A 15,996-nucleotide genomic window follows, 5' to 3' on the forward strand; every position below is an offset into this window, starting at 1 on the left:
AAACATAGTTCCTAATTCATAGCAATTAAACCTAATATTACAATCCTTGACATAAGTTTCAATGAATTCTTCATCATAGTTATACGAAACCTTCATATTATAGTAAAACAATCTAACAAGATTACGTAAATACTTAATTTCTTTGCATGTTAAAATTTCTTCCCAACCAATAGATTTATCTTTCTAGCTCAAATTTCCCAAGTGATCCAACACATCTTCCAAAGTTCACTTGGCAATCCCTGTATGTTGCCCACAATAATTCCTGAGCTTTCTAGGAGGAGATTAGGTTGCTATCAAATTCTTCACATCTTTCTCATTGGGCACCTGAGGAAGAAAGGAGAACTGCATCACATGGGACCCACATAGTCAAGATAGAAAAATTAATAACAATAAATAAAAAATCCCATATGAGAGGGCAATAATACACTGGCATCTGCAAAACTTTTCCCCCATATCTAATTACCTCTCTCTAATCTTTCAAGGAGTAGCTTGTTATGATCTCCTCTAGGAACTGACTCTCCTTTAAGCACTACAGGTTGGAATACCAATTTGATACAATTGGTAATGGAATTAGACAATGACATTACCAAGTACCAAATCCACCAGTTCTCTCTTTATAAGAAAATCTCCATCCACTCTATATGTAAATTAAGACTTAATTATTGTTCTTTTGTCTAATGATAAACTATCAACTTTCTCACAAGATAGACCCACTCTGGGAGATCTAGCTGAACTCGAAAAATTATCTCCTCTAGTTCCCTGTCCGACCCAGTTCCCAGTTCCTCTAATAGGAGGGTGGTAGATCCCACCCAGGCCAACCCCACTCTTTCCACCCCCACCCCCACCCCCAAAAATAAAAACCCTCAATCAAAAACAACTAATTAACCAGAGAGAGAATAAGCTTCACATACACTCTTTAAAAGCCCTTCTCTAGCAATTGTACTTAAGCTTCTCTGGCTTCTATTACTTATACCCTTACCTATTAATCCAAACAACTTTGTAGTCCCTCACTAATCCCATAATTCTAATCAACAATCATATTTCAAATTGGGTTTTCATTATACTTAATATGTTGAAACTTGAGCTAAAAATCATCCTCAATAGTGGAGGGGGCAAAGAGGAGGTATTTAACCTGTTAGATCTCTAAACCCTACCCATCATCCATCAAACAAATATTAACCCATTACTTAAATTAGGGGAGGAAATTAAGAGCAAATTAATACACATAATGACTCATTAATTTAATTATACTCTACTTAACAACATCAACATCTCACAACAAAAATCTAGAAGCCTTACCCCAAAGTCTAGAAGACAAGTAGATCAAATTTTTAAAAAAAACAAAAAAACAAAAAAAAAAACCCACTCTTGCTCTCACAATAATTACAGATTCCCACCATCATCAGCAGCTTATCATCACCAACATCATCTGCTCATAAGAGGAAACCACCTTTCATGGAAGGAAGATTGAAAGGAGATCATGAACAAGAGGAAGATCAAGAGAGCTCCAACACCCCATGGAGTTCCACCAGCTCTGTGAAGTGATTCTTTCTCTGGCAAAGAGATGACAAAAGGAACCCTTCTTCTGTCTTCACTAGAAAGCCAGTGAACAACAAGCAGCAACAGAAGAGGACACAACATTAGTATCAGTTTGAACTGATCCATCAAATCCTCAAACATGGACTCATAGTTGATGTACCATGAGAAACCCATAAACAGTAAAAGTATAACAAAGAAGAAACACAAGTGTAAGGGCACAGGGGGCCACTGAGAGTATGGTGAAGAATAGTAACCACCACCAGCCATAAATCTCTTCTGTGTAATGTAAAGCTTGAGAGAAGTTTATAAATGAAGAAGCTTTTATGATTTCTAATGGCTTTCTGCTGAGACCAGAATAAGAAATTTAAGGGAAGAGTGGTTCTTTATATAGTGGGTTATAATCTTTAGATAGCTCTCTTGGGAAAATTTTAAAAATAATAAAAAATTATAAGAAGGGTTGTGTAGCTTTACTTCGATAATAGGAATTCCACCTTTTCAAGATCCGTCAGGATTCTTCCAAGGACGGTGAAGGGCTTTACAAGTTTTACATGGTTGAGATTCAATGGTTTCAAGTGGGTGGCCAGTAAGGTACTGCCACGTTCCACCGACCATGGACCAGTTTTTTTCAAGTGAGAGAAGGAAAGAGAGTATTTAAAAAGAAGGTAGGGATGGTGGTCCATGTCATTCCCTCTCTTATTTTCAGACTTTTTAGCTGCAAATACTGTTTATGTAAAAGCTAATCAAAGCATATGAGAGTAGCAAAAAATTAATAAATAAAAATTAAAGCATATGAGAATGCATGGGCTTATGTTATTTCTTGTACACTAGTTGCAGAGAGAAGATTCCTGTAGGTATGAACCATTGAAATGATGGATCTAAATCATTTAATCTTACATGGATCATCATTGGATGATGAGATCCATTAAAAAATGACGTATTCAGTGCACAAGGCTCCCGCGTTTAGCAGGTCTAGGGAGAGTCAAATGTACACAGCCTTACCCCGATTTCCAGAGAGACCCATTGGATTGCCATCAACAATTCTTTGGACCAGGTTAAACCTGTTTGAGATTTTCATTTGAGAATTGGGATCGAATTGGGATTTGAGTCTAGTAGGATTGAATTGGGATTCAGGTCTAATAAAACATTAGTTGTTTATTTACTTACTTATTTGGATTTATCTTATAATCATTTAAATTTAGATTAGAATTATGTTCCATTTTTAGTTTTAGAGTTTGATTCCGTAATAAATTTGGGGGAGAAAGAATGCTGAAAGGTAGTGTGGTCCCTAACCAGATATGGATAGGCCTGATGGGAGTCACCTTCTTGTTGTTGATGGTGCACGATTGACATTGAGTAGTCTTCAGAATCGGAGTAGGCACAAATGTTGTGTGGAAGTAGGCGATAGGGCTTGCAATGTACAATATTGGATACACGAAATTGGGATATCTCTCGCAAGCAAAATTTTCTATTAGAAAACCTCTGAAACTTGGAAAAGGATTCTGTCCAGTCGTGGCAAGAGCTGGACCGTCCAGCCTTGATAGACGACAACAAAATCAGGGGTGGGGTGGTCATTTCACAAGTGTGTTCCACTTAGGCCCCACATGTGAAATGACCTCTCCACCCCTGATTTTGATATCGTTTAGTGGAGTTGGACTATCGGGATGATGCTGAGCATCTACATAAAGAAGTATGAGACCAAAAATAAGAAATTGCAAGAGAAAGATACTGTATATCAGTGAAGGTACATGTAGAGTTACATTTCGTTTCAATTTCAACATTAGATTACAATTAAGAAACTTTCAATTTCATTTTTATAAAATATTTTTGTAATCCAATTCATTGAACAGATTGATAATGAAATAAATTGAGGTATAATTTGATGTTTTTTTTTTTTTTTTCCTCCTCTCCTTTTCTTTCGTATCTTCTCTCTCTCCCCTTCCCTATGATCTGATTATTATCCACCTCATCTTATTAGAGGTACTAGGAAACTGTAATGGACAAAGAACCTGAGGAGATAATTTTCCATATGGAATCGGAGCTCAAGTACCAAAAAACAGAGGATGGGAGATAAAGAGAGGGAGGGCGGGGGCCATTGATTTTACAAAAATAACCCTCACACTCCAACTTTTTTGAAAACTATTTTAAGAAAGGTAGTAGGCCAGATGCGGATGAGGGGATCCAATAAAGCCCTCCTAGATTGTACATTTTCCTTTTGTAAAAGAAACAGAAAGAGTGGAGCCACTATGTTCCCAGGAGGAGCTGATGGCAAGTTGACAACTGCCATGAGAAGTTGGCCTTGGATCCTTAATAAAGTATGTATCGCTTTTGGGAATTTTGGAACAGTGTAAGCCGATACTGATCTGGTACCGGTCAGGTTTTGGAGCTTAATCAAATTATCTTGGATGTCTTAATCTATCACCATGGGAAAAGATAAGACATCTCTCTCTCTCTCTCTATAAATCAGTCAATCAATAAAGATAAAATGGGGGTGTCTTGACAATTTAGCTTTTCTCCAGGGAGTCCAACAGGCCCAAGGTGCTACAGCAATTGAGTTGAGTCGCACACATCCCTAGACATATAAGACAGAATAAAAAAAGCAAACGGTGAAAAGATGGAGATGGCTCCACTTTCATCAACATTCTCCAAAATGGTTGTTCAAGTGTCAATTGGTTTGTGGTTTACTTGTTGGATTAATGAAAGGAAGGGCCAACATGTACAACAACAACTTGGGAAAGAGGAAGAAGAGGGTGTGCCGGTGTGGAAGGGATCGGCTCCTCTTTAGCGCCTCTTCAGCTCTGGGGTGCGCTGCACCTTGGCCAGCATGACAACAGATGATGACACGTGGATTTGATGTAATTCAAAGGCGAGGATCGAGATAAAAAATGAGGATTTTAAAATTAAGAAATCTTTGTTTCCATCACATGTGCACCATACTCAGATATAACACATTCTTCCTCCACGTTCAAACGAGGTGTGGTGCACCCCCAAGCTGTAGACGATATGACCCATCCAATACCAATTCCTAAAAACCGCCTTTATAATCAAAGTTCATCACAAAGTTTACAAAACTACACTAGTAAGATAATCATGACCTATTTACCTAAAAAAATAAGAGATAATGATGACATCATCAAAATACCTATATGGCTGTTTTTTTTGAGAGTTCGGATCCTCTGCGTCTGAATGACACATTTCAATAGATGAACGTACATGTGAGAGCCAATCATGTTTTAATTTTGTTTTCATAATAACCCCTCCTCCCTTTGTAAATAATAAAAATAGGACAAGTGGTTGGCTCTCACATGTACGTTCAACAGCCTGTTGGTACGTGAAGATGATCCGTTCTCTTCTTTTTTTCTCCCTCAAATAAGTTGATTTGAGTTCTTTTACCCTTTTAGGTTATGCTTATTACTACATACTCTTCTTTGTACCTATCCAAGTGAGTGGCTGGTCCTCTCTCTTTTTTCTTTTTTTCTAAGGTTGGAGTCCAGCTTCATTTTTTCGTTAATGAAAATGAAAGGAACCAAACTTTGGGATCCACCTGTATCTGTTTAACATTATTTGCTCAACACAACCACTGACCCCTCAAGCCTCTACGTTAATTAATGTTATTCTTAATGTCTGTTTGAAAAGTAATCCTCCTTGGCCGCCCTCGCCAGCTGCTTCTTTTATTTTCTTGTTAACTCTTAAATTTTCCTTCCACATGGTTTTTACCATCTTTGATTTGATATCATTTGTATCTTAAGTCTGGTTCGTAAACAGGGTTTAAAAACCAGGAATTGGGATCTGGATCAATTTCGACCGGTTCTGATTTGAATTAAATCGAAATCAGCCTGGATTGATCCGGATCAACCCCATTATGGAGCCAATCCGATCTAATTTTAAAACCATGTTCGTATATGATATGGCTCAAATATTAGTCTTTGACTCATTTAAAAAAAAAAAAAACCTTTTTAATGGGGTGTGGGATTTTACTAGTTTTATATTAATAAAACTAAACCCCACCTTTAAATAGAAGTCAATCTCCATAACTTTAGGTAGTGGTCTTATAAGTAATTTTGATCATGAGTATGTATGCCGTAATGCCTACTTATCCTCAAATGATTTAACACAAAATTGTGCAATTCCTGTAATAGACTTTTTCTGTACCATAAATTAATGTTTGCTGTAGGAGAAAGGTATCCTTCACCCATGATGAAGGAAACACCCACCCATCTAAGATCATTATTACTCCCCGTGTTTGTTAGAGTTCCAAAATGCCCTCTGTAGTTCAACACCCATTTCGGTCCTTAACTCCTGTAACCCACAAAACCAAGTGGGGTTTCTTTTGGAATATAACTATCAAATGTGGAGAAAATGATCTTAAATGTAATTTACACTTGAGAAAGCAGAAGGATTAGGATCGGCAAGAGGTATGGCTCTCAATAGATCTAGTTGAAGAAAGGCAAAATAGGATTTCATGTAACCAATCCCATTTAGTTTGCAAACTCGATGGTCAGTAATTTAAAGTTTCCATGTTTTATTCCCCCAGTTTTCCTCTATTCTAAAAACAAATTCTCTTTCTATGTGTGTTTATGTCTAGCATTACTGTCACCTTATATCTTGCCTGTGTGTTCTCATCAGTTGAATCTTAAAGGGAAATACATTCAAGATTCTTGCATGGGTATATAGTTTTACTGAAACACACCTCCACACTGCCGTTTACTAAGCCTAGAGTCTATTCAAACTACCATTTTAAGAACCAGTTCAAATCTCTGAAAGCATCTCACCAGGTTTACCCCAAACCGCAGGGTTTCCACCGAATTCAATCTCAATCTCTTGCTGCCCGGAGTGGGGAGAGAGGGTGGGAGGGGGGGAGGGTTGGGTTAGTTAATCTTCATAGGAGAGTCGCCAACAGGCACAAAACAATGGGAGAACCAAATGAATGGAACATCCTCAACTTGCAGAAAACAAACTTTTTTTTAATGGAAATTGCAGACAACAAACTTGAATTTTTGCTTCTTTTTTTTTTCCCCCTCCCTTTTTTATTTTCCCTCACTTACATTATGCACCAAGTATTGTAGCAATACTATTGAAATTCCTTTGTCGTGGTAGAATCATTCAAAAACTCAGTTGTGTCCACTAGCTGGAATACGCGATCATCTTTGTCTACCCCGTGGGATTTTTTGAGCTTGGCCACCAGAACCCACATATTGGCAAGCTCATTCTCAAGATAAGCTTCTCTTTGTTTAGATTCCTCCACCTTCTTTTGAAGCTCTGCTTCTCTTTGATCCTTTTCCATCAAAGCAGCTTCATAGGACAACTCCCTCTCTCGACTCACGGCAAGTTCTCTCTTGACGTCTGCAGGGAATCCCCCTTGATCATAGCGCCTAGAAAGACCATCCCTCTTGATATTCCTCCCAGAACCACTGGCTCTACGCTGGCTAGGCGAATTCTGTAGCACAGCCAACTCAGCAGCTAATCTCTCATTATGGTTCAGGAGTTTGGCAACTTCTTCTGATAATGCTTTGAGTTCTACAGCAGCAGCCGAAGCCAACCCTTTGGCATACGAGCTCTCTTCTGCCAGTTTCTGGTTTCGAACTTCTAGTTGATCTTTTGCTTCGGTCAGTTCAGTTACTTTCTGTTCCAATACTTCAATCTTGGTAGCCTAATAAAAAAAAAAAGATTTGGGCATTAATAGCCAGATCTGATTAGAATGACAAATGTAATAATGGAAATCTTAACACGGTATCAAGTCATTTATGACAGGATTCAGGTTTCAGAATTATCATCATGTAACATATTTCTACGAGGTTCCATGTGAATCATAAGATGAATCAAGATGTAATTTCATCATGATAGTCAAGTACTCAAACAAGAAAGGTTCCATGTGAATCATAAGAAATGAAGATGGGATCAATCTTATTAGTGCAACAAGATGAAAGGGCTTCTTGTCTGGCTGATATATCCTTTTCTCACACAACTATATTGCACATATTGTCAGTGCTGTGAGTTGCAGCTTTATTACTTCTCCCCAAACCCATAAACCCTACCCTGGTTATTTCAATTCATTTAACTATCTTTAAATAACAAATTTGATATAAAGTAGCACTTTACATACAGCACATTTGAGTAACATAAAAAAACTTGTGCCAAAAGTGTATAAATATCATTGGATCCTCTCTTACATTACAAATAAAAAAAATCGATCAACTGTAGCATATATATGATTAATATAAAAGCCAAAAAAAGAAGAAGCACACAGAACACAAAAATATAGATTATTGATGGGGTTATCACCCAGAGGCTGCTTAGATATCTAGTTGAGTGACTGGTCAGATTTTGCCTACAAATGCCTAGGCCCTCCTGAACCACCAGTTGCCAAAGTCACTCCTAGCCTCCTAGGTTTTACAACACCAGGACCAAGTGATAACCACTTGCTTTCAAATATTTTTTAAGAGTTGAATAAACCATCATATGGACGTAAAAGTAACAAAAAGTAAGTACTACTAAGAGAGGAGCACATTACATCAGAAGAAAGCATTCATTTTCTTGTATGTTTAGCTCCAGCCAAAAGTCCAGCTCATCATGAACTTTATCCCAAAACAATCATACAAAACCTAAATTACTAAGAATAATTAATAGAAGAGTCATGTTACTAAAAACCTGTTCTTGCAGAAGCAGCTCTTCATTAGCATCTCTCAACTTCAAATTTTCTTTGCTTGTACAAAATTTCCCGTGGATGCTTCCCCCTTTTGTATGCTGTTGAGAAAGTGGCACTGCAGGATTGGAATTCCTCAACTGAAGTGCTTCAGACAGCTGTTGTTTTAAGACAGCAACTGTTTCTTGCAATTCTTCATAATCACATATCTGGAGAAACAGGACATATGAGGGAAAAACTTGTTATTCCCATGCCCACACACATGCACACATGAGAGAGAGAGAGAGGAAACCTTTTGGTTAAGCTGCTCTTGAATTATCCTGTTATCGGCAGCTTTCACCTGAACCAAATGAAACAACAGGATTCATTGCACATGAATGAAGGATGATAACTAAACAACGTTATGCTATACTTCACTCGGAGAATAACAATTGTGGAAAATTGCCAAAACATAGTCCTGTCAAGAGAAGGCTCTCTTGATGGTCCATTTAGTGATGCTACGTGCTACAATCATGTGGCAATTCTGACCGTCGCATAAGATGGCATGGTGTGGATTAGCCATGGGTTAAATTTCAAAGCCAAAATCAATAATATTACCCCCCCCCACCCAAATATTGACATGGACACTCTCCATAGACCATGTCTTGTGTGCACCTTCTTGGTAGTCCTGAATTTTCAAAGCTTTATTTTGCCAGTTGGCCAGCTCCAATTGCTCTGAAACTTGATATGTGAGTGGGGACATTGGGATCTACCAGTCTACAAAATTGGGCCCCATCTGTATGCCACATTACAGATATTTTTGGCCAACAAGATAAGCATCTCTAGTGGGCCGACCAGATAACCTTTACCCTAATTCTTACTATGCCTTTCTCCTTTTCCCCCCACATTAGAACTTGAAACTGTGCCAATACATGGACTAAAACATGATAGCAACAAAATAAGGGATTACCCCACAAAGTAGAAGTAACTGAATGGCAAGGTTTTGTAACTCGAAAACTGAGAAAGAGAGAAAAAACTCAGGCTGAAAAAGAACAAAAGAAAGCTTCATTGCTGTAAAATTAATGTGTTGCTACAATGCCCCATTCTGAGTCTTATTTGTAGACTTGAAAAACCTGAGAAAACCAAACTGAACTCAAAGGTATTAATAGGACTCTAATAGCATATGTAATTCCTGACCAAATAATCCTAAAATAACAAGGGAAACAACTGAAACAAAGTTTAAAAAAAAAAAAAAATCTCATTTTGGAGATGGCAGAAAAACAGTCCTCATATGACTTGCTGCCAACACCAGAAACTGGGCTGAAAGACCAAAATTCTGATCTGGTTTGATTGGAATATAAGAGGCAACACTTCCAGGCTTATTTGGACTGAAAAAACCCAAATTGGAAAGGAACTACACCGAAGAGTTCAGGTAATCCGTTATGCTCCTTTGTATGTATGCAAGTAATGGTGCATCTTAGAAATGTTTGTTCGTTTTCTTGGTATAAGGTTGATACTCCTCTGCATCAAACCAAACTGTGCATGCAGAAATAACAAACTTGATGTGCAGGCTGAGAGGATGGCTGTATGACCAGGATGCGAGGAAAAAGTAATAGACATAGGATTGGAATTACCTCTAGTTCAAGGGACTTCTGATTCAATTGCTCCATTGTTTCAGCCAAAGCCTGTAACATGAGATTAGAACCCCAAAAAATAAAAATAAAAATGATAATAAGAAAAGCCTTCTTCTCAGAGAAGAGCAGCCTATCATATCCAAAAGATGGCTGGTCTTTACCTGTGACAGCTCCACTGCATCTATCTTGCTCTGAGAAGCTAGAACAGAAACATCAATTTGCTTCTCTAGGGAAGCTATCTGCTGGTTTTTTGCCTTGATTTCATCATTTAATCTTCTCATTTCAACCTTAAATAAAAAATCCATCAGTATTTGAATCATAAGCATATAAATACTAGTTTTATTGTGAGTAGGTTAAGGAATGGAGCTATTACATGAATCTGTTCCTTCTTAGGGTTATTTGCAGCCTCTTCTGACAAGCGTTTTAAAGCACTGGAATGCAGAGCCACCTCCCCAGCCAAGATTTTTTGTTGCTCTCTTAGAAGTTCTATTTGGTCGATAATTTTAGAATTAGGCTGCCATCAGAAAAGACATGTAAATTTAAAAATGAGCCTAAAAAAATGAGGAGTCAAACTCATGGTGAAACCTATCTAAGCATGTTTTAAATATGATTGCAAGAGAAGACAATAACCGCATCGGCGCATCACATAAACTTGTAAGAGTTATGCTAATACATAATTCATTTTGGAGGATCAAAGAAACATTTCATTTAACTTGTAAGGCTCAGTGATCTTGATTATGATGGTTTCAATAGATTTTGTCTCAAAATAAACGAAGGGGTTAAAAACAGAAATCAATTAAAGCTAGCAGTAGCACAAAACACTGAACCTTGTCCTGACCATTTAGGGTTGGTTAAACCAATTCCTTCCACCATTGCACTTCAATTAGGGCTGTGTCTTCTGTTCACTGGAAATTACATAAATGATCTGAACTAAATGCATTCCCAACAGTGTGAATTAGTAAAGAGACTTCATGTGAAGGTCTGTTCATTTAATCATCAGAAATTCTTTTACTGCCCCAAGCTATTTCACTAGCTTCTATGCTTCTAGAATCTAATTGAAAACAGCAAAATATTAAAGCTCAACAAGAACCAGAAAGGATAAAAGGTAGAAGCCATCTGACTTTATTTTTTGGACGCAAGATGACCTTTGACATAAACATTTAAAGACAAATAAACTAAATGAATACAAAAATTGCAGCAGAATTGTCAGGATCCCCCCCAAAATTCTTTGAGCAACTCGACTGCATTTGCCACAGAATCAGAGAAGCTAATTAAAATAAGTTACAATCCTACATCTGTTCATGCACAACTTTATTTTCTATCAAGTGAGCATATACTTCCAAGAACATAGCCCATATTTGAGTTGACACTTGATAGATTACAAACACATACCAAAAATGCCTCTTGCATGGAGAAAGAATTGTCAGGATCTTCTCTATCATGATCAGCTTCCAACAAAACATCAGTGGGAGAAGTTTCTGTGGGTAAAGAATTGGAAATTCGGGGCTCCGTTGGACAACTACTTTCTGCTTGAGGAGTTGAAGGTGTAGTAATTGATTTTGTACCACTGGATTTATCACCATCGGTACTAGTCATGATCACCAAACTATTATCGCGTTTCTGAACAGAAAAAACTCAAATTATATAGGAATCAATTAACTAAGGAGATCAAAAGGAAAATCAAACTTTGTCAGTGGGGAAAGCAACACCACCCACTTTCATCATTCCATTGCATCATAGGGACTTCATATCAAATATATATAAGAGCATATGAAGTGATAAAGAATAAATGAATAATGCATGAGTACCAATAAAAAAAAACCAGCATAGAGAAACGATACGAGCATATGGATAAGAATCAAATGCATTAATGGGTCACATGTCTTCATTTAAATTTAGTATTTGATTAACATGAGACTCTGAGAACTTAGTCAATTAAAAAAAAAAAAAAAACTAGTCCTGATGACAGACCAAAACCATCCACCATAATGTCAAAAACATAAATGGACAAGCATGGGGTGACTTTACCAAATAAACTACTACACAAAATGCGAGAGAAAGAGTCACTTTAACGAAACAAAAAAACCAAGAATGAAAAAATAAATTCAATATGAAGCCTAACTTGTGTTCGTGGAGTCGTTAGTTGACTTAGTTCTACAACATACACATTGTCCCTGTACCTTTTATTGCTCTGTTTTATCTATTATTTGACAATGTGTCATTTGTTAAACAAAAATAATTAATTAATTACGAGGTCCGTATTCTTCAATAAACCGTAAATATTACACTCATTTCGAATTTCTATGCCACTGTACTCATAGCAAAAAATCAAACAAGTTTCAAACGGGAGGATCAAACTAAAATAAAGAAGTTTACTACCAGGATGAGAAATCAGTGGCAACCACCTTAGAGGAAGGTGACACTGTGGAGAGAGCATGGTCCGCTTTTGCAGGACGATTGTACACACAGAGGGTTTATATTTTCAGAGGGGGAGTGAGAAGCATACTGACCCACATCTAAAGCCACCGGAAATGGGCAAAAAGGTTATTCATGATGTGACCCCCAAGTTTTCCCACAACAGACACATTAGCTACCTTGAATACTCTCTTTTAGGAGGTTGATCCATCAATCAAGTGTAAAAACAGAAATTTTGACCCTGGCAAACTGGATTTCTCATTCATCATGAAAGGCAGGAAGGGGTCTTCTCAACAGGAAAAATATCTTTTGTTATTAAAATATTGAGTCATGTCTTAAAATCTAATTGGCATCTATCCTAATAAATGAAGAATCTCCATCTCTCTTCCTTTTATTCTCCCAATGAAAGTAACACCTCGAACAATTTTGCTTCTAACACCTCAAAGAACAAGATGCAGTCTTTCACTCATTTTGGTTCAAATGACAAGAGTGATACATATAATGTTCTTTTACACAATTCCTACAGATTTTGATACAAGAATAGGATTTAGACCCCATCTCCCAAACTTCAACAGGATTTAGGCAAAAGCCTTCTTTTGTCATTTTTTTTCTACAAAAAGGGGAAAAAATTGTAAGAAACCTCATTTCCCATTAGATTCTAACTATTCAACCAATGTACATGATTGAAGAGAATGATTAAAGGAACTTGCAGAGATTGAGCGATTTTCAAGGGGTTTTTAACTCAACATAAGGTAAACCAAATCTATTATTTTATTTTTAAAATTTTCAGATAGAATTGAATAATACTAGTGAGAAAATGCAATAATACTGCAAAAATTCAAGCACTTTCACAAGTTTTAGAAGATCTGTGGGCTCACTTGTGTTGAAGGGGGGAATTCTTTCTTGGAAACAAAATGTTTCCCATCTATATGATACATCATACATTGAGGGAAAGAATCTAATCTCTACTTAGTCTCATAATTTCAATAACTACTGTACTTTATAATTCTTAGTATTTCTAATATTTTATAAAAAATAAAAAAACTATAACATTTTTTTAAGAGAAAATTATTGCCACATGTTAGATTAGAACACAGAATATAAACATGTATTTTTCCTTACAATATTAAAATATATGCTTTATTTATACTAATTTTTTAATCTTACTGCCAAACTAGATTTTGAAATCATAAAAACCATATTCGATAGTTTATTTATGCTTAAAGTAGCAGTCACAAAAACTTGAGACCTAAATTCTGAGTAACCATATGATCCCTATGATTCTTACAAAATCTATCACAGATTTCAATTACAAATTTGGATACATATAAGTCAAAATTTAATTCCTTGGCCGTCTAGCACATAGTTCACACTTAGTCCACACTCCACACCAATCCTCCTCCTACATTCTGAATGTTCCTCATCTCCATCAAAAAAGTACCTTCCCATGAATGTACTTCATGATGACTTTCCAAGCAAAAGTACCACATATGGTGGAGACTGTCTTAGATCCTGACAGCTATTATCAACCTCAAACTTCACTTCAATAATCTTCCTTAACAATGCTTCTTGCTCTTAGTTGAAAACAGGGGTGCAATAACCAGCTCATAGAAACTTATTATTCATATTTCTTATGTTCCAATCCCCCTTCTGTCTTTTGGTTGCCCATCCACTTCTATTTGAGGAAATAGAACCTCTTCTTATTCCATTTACCCTCCCATAGAACCACATGGTATTTATGCCAACCTTTTGCCCTTGATCCTGATAACCTAGAATGAGATTTGAAAACTGACAGATTTGCTAGAGTACTCACAGTGATAGACACATCTTCTACATCGCCAATCTTCCTGCATTCTTTATACTACTGAATCCAATGTTTGACATCAACAGAGCTTCCAGATGGAAGTCCCAATAAGTCATGGACAACTCTCCAAGAGAACACTCATATAGAGAGGCACTTCTATGGTACAACCCATCAATATCCAGACAACCCCTATAAGCAAAATTCTTCTTCAAATTTATATGGTGTCCCAACATAGACCCGAACAACCATAGAATACAAGCCTTTTATAAAGCTCAATTCTTCCAACTGCATTGAGAAGCTTAGTGAGCAATGCAAAGTGAACAAGAAGAAAGTTGGCCTCCATACCTTAAGGATCTTCAACATTTTTTTTTTTGGGGGGGGGGGGGGGGGTGGGTTGTTTGTGAATGTGTAATACCTTACAATTCTTGAACTGCGGAACAATTCACCGAGGTGCCATTTACCAAGATATCAAATCAAGTTGAAGAAATATAAGCCTCAATTGATCTCATCTTAGTCCATCACCTTTAGAAGGAAGCCTCAAACCGGATGGTCCAAATCCTTCGAATTATCCTTCAATCCCCACTCTGGATTTTCGTGCAAATAAATTCAGTAGTGTTAGAAGTATCTTTGGCTTTGGAGTGTAAAAAGGGAAATGTCCGTGTCTCGAGACTAGCGTCAGCCATATGGCGCTAGGTTTATTGTCTTTCTTTTTTTATTCCCTGTTTTACCATTGTAAAGCTCCTTTTATATTAATGATGATTGCTGGCCTTTCCCACATATTGAGAGACCAGCTTCTCCCACTTCTTCTTCTTCTTTCTCTTCTCTTTCTTTCTTCTATTTACAAGTAGCAATCCATGCAAACATATTGTGGGCCTTCCAAAAAAATGTCCTTTGAATTCAGCAGCCTTCCTAATTGTAGGTATTAGAAATGAGACCAACAAAGATAAAATCTTATATTGATCATTAGAAGCTCTCAATGTTTTTTTATGGTTGGTTACATAGCTGCTGTTGGAACTTTCCAAATTAAGATGATTTCTGAAATTTAAAAGAGATAGTACTGCATATTTTGTATCAGCTAAGTCTTTCAGTCCCCATTGTCTATTCTTGCCTGGCCCCTTTAACTACATGTGTGCAGATGTCTGACATTTCCGGAAAACAAAACTTGAGTGAAACCTAGTTTCAGACAGTTTCAGAATATCAATATTTTCCTATATTGGTCAGAATCATGCCATTTAAACTGTAAAGCATAGCATAAATTCCATCAACCTAGTTGTTGCATACCCGCAGCTTGAACCAATTTAGGAGTCCATGCTTCCGGCTCTTTTTCCCTTCCTTGGAAGTATCATCAGTGGATTCATCATTGCCTTCCAAAGAAGCATACATGTCAATGTTTTCATCGTCCAAGATCAAGTCCCGCCTTCTGTAAGGGAGATAAGCAAGCTGTGCAATTGAAAACACACAATTGCAGTCAATAAACTAGAAACAGGCAAAAAGATTGGGAACAACATACGCTGGAATATAGATTACCACCAAACTTAAGCTAAAATCAAGAGAAAACTTGATACACAATCTACAATCAGCCATATAGGCGAGTATATGAAGAATAGGATTATCATGGAAAAAATTAATTTGTGAAAAGTAAAGGCACCTCTTCTTCCCCAAAAGAGTGTCTTCTCCTTGGACCCGGACGCTGAGGAAATTGTGATGGTTGTGTAGCTTCTGTTGAAACCAAAATTAATTTTGTCAACCGCTGTATCCTACTTAGCAGAGCAGATTTAGCTTCTTCTTCTTGCTCCAATCTTGATTGCAGCTTGACTTGACCATCTTCTAGCTTTTTGATATCACAGCACATCAAAGTAATTTGATGACGTTACACACTTACACATGACATTATCACACAAAAAAAATGGACAAGCCCAAGAATGAAAGATGAACAAAATTGTGTAAGGTAGTAAAGTAATAGATTTGCACAAATCTAACATGAA

General features: G+C 36.9%; 1 protein-coding gene across 2 annotated transcripts in view; it reads right to left on the minus strand.

Moving 5' to 3' along the window:
* Positions 1 to 6,419: 6,419 nt before the first annotated feature.
* LOC122642187 (kinesin-like protein KIN-7K, chloroplastic) overlaps positions 6,420 to 15,996 on the minus strand; it is a 42,300-nt gene continuing 32,723 nt past the window's right edge. For both annotated transcript variants that reach the window (XM_043835615.1, XM_043835616.1), the window contains exons 16-24: positions 15,660 to 15,842; positions 15,293 to 15,451; positions 11,185 to 11,412; positions 10,166 to 10,306; positions 9,954 to 10,079; positions 9,793 to 9,843; positions 8,472 to 8,519; positions 8,185 to 8,388; positions 6,420 to 7,186 (exon numbers count right to left, since the gene is read on the minus strand). In XM_043835615.1, coding sequence (XP_043691550.1) covers positions 6,608 to 7,186; positions 8,185 to 8,388; positions 8,472 to 8,519; positions 9,793 to 9,843; positions 9,954 to 10,079; positions 10,166 to 10,306; positions 11,185 to 11,412; positions 15,293 to 15,451; positions 15,660 to 15,842 — 1,719 coding nt within the window. In that variant the 3' untranslated portion in view covers positions 6,420 to 6,607. The remainder of the gene's footprint in view (positions 7,187 to 8,184; positions 8,389 to 8,471; positions 8,520 to 9,792; positions 9,844 to 9,953; positions 10,080 to 10,165; positions 10,307 to 11,184; positions 11,413 to 15,292; positions 15,452 to 15,659; positions 15,843 to 15,996) is intronic.

This window comes from Telopea speciosissima, chromosome 10, assembly GCF_018873765.1.
Source record: "Telopea speciosissima isolate NSW1024214 ecotype Mountain lineage chromosome 10, Tspe_v1, whole genome shotgun sequence".
Classification (NCBI taxonomy): Eukaryota; Viridiplantae; Streptophyta; class Magnoliopsida; order Proteales; family Proteaceae; genus Telopea; species Telopea speciosissima.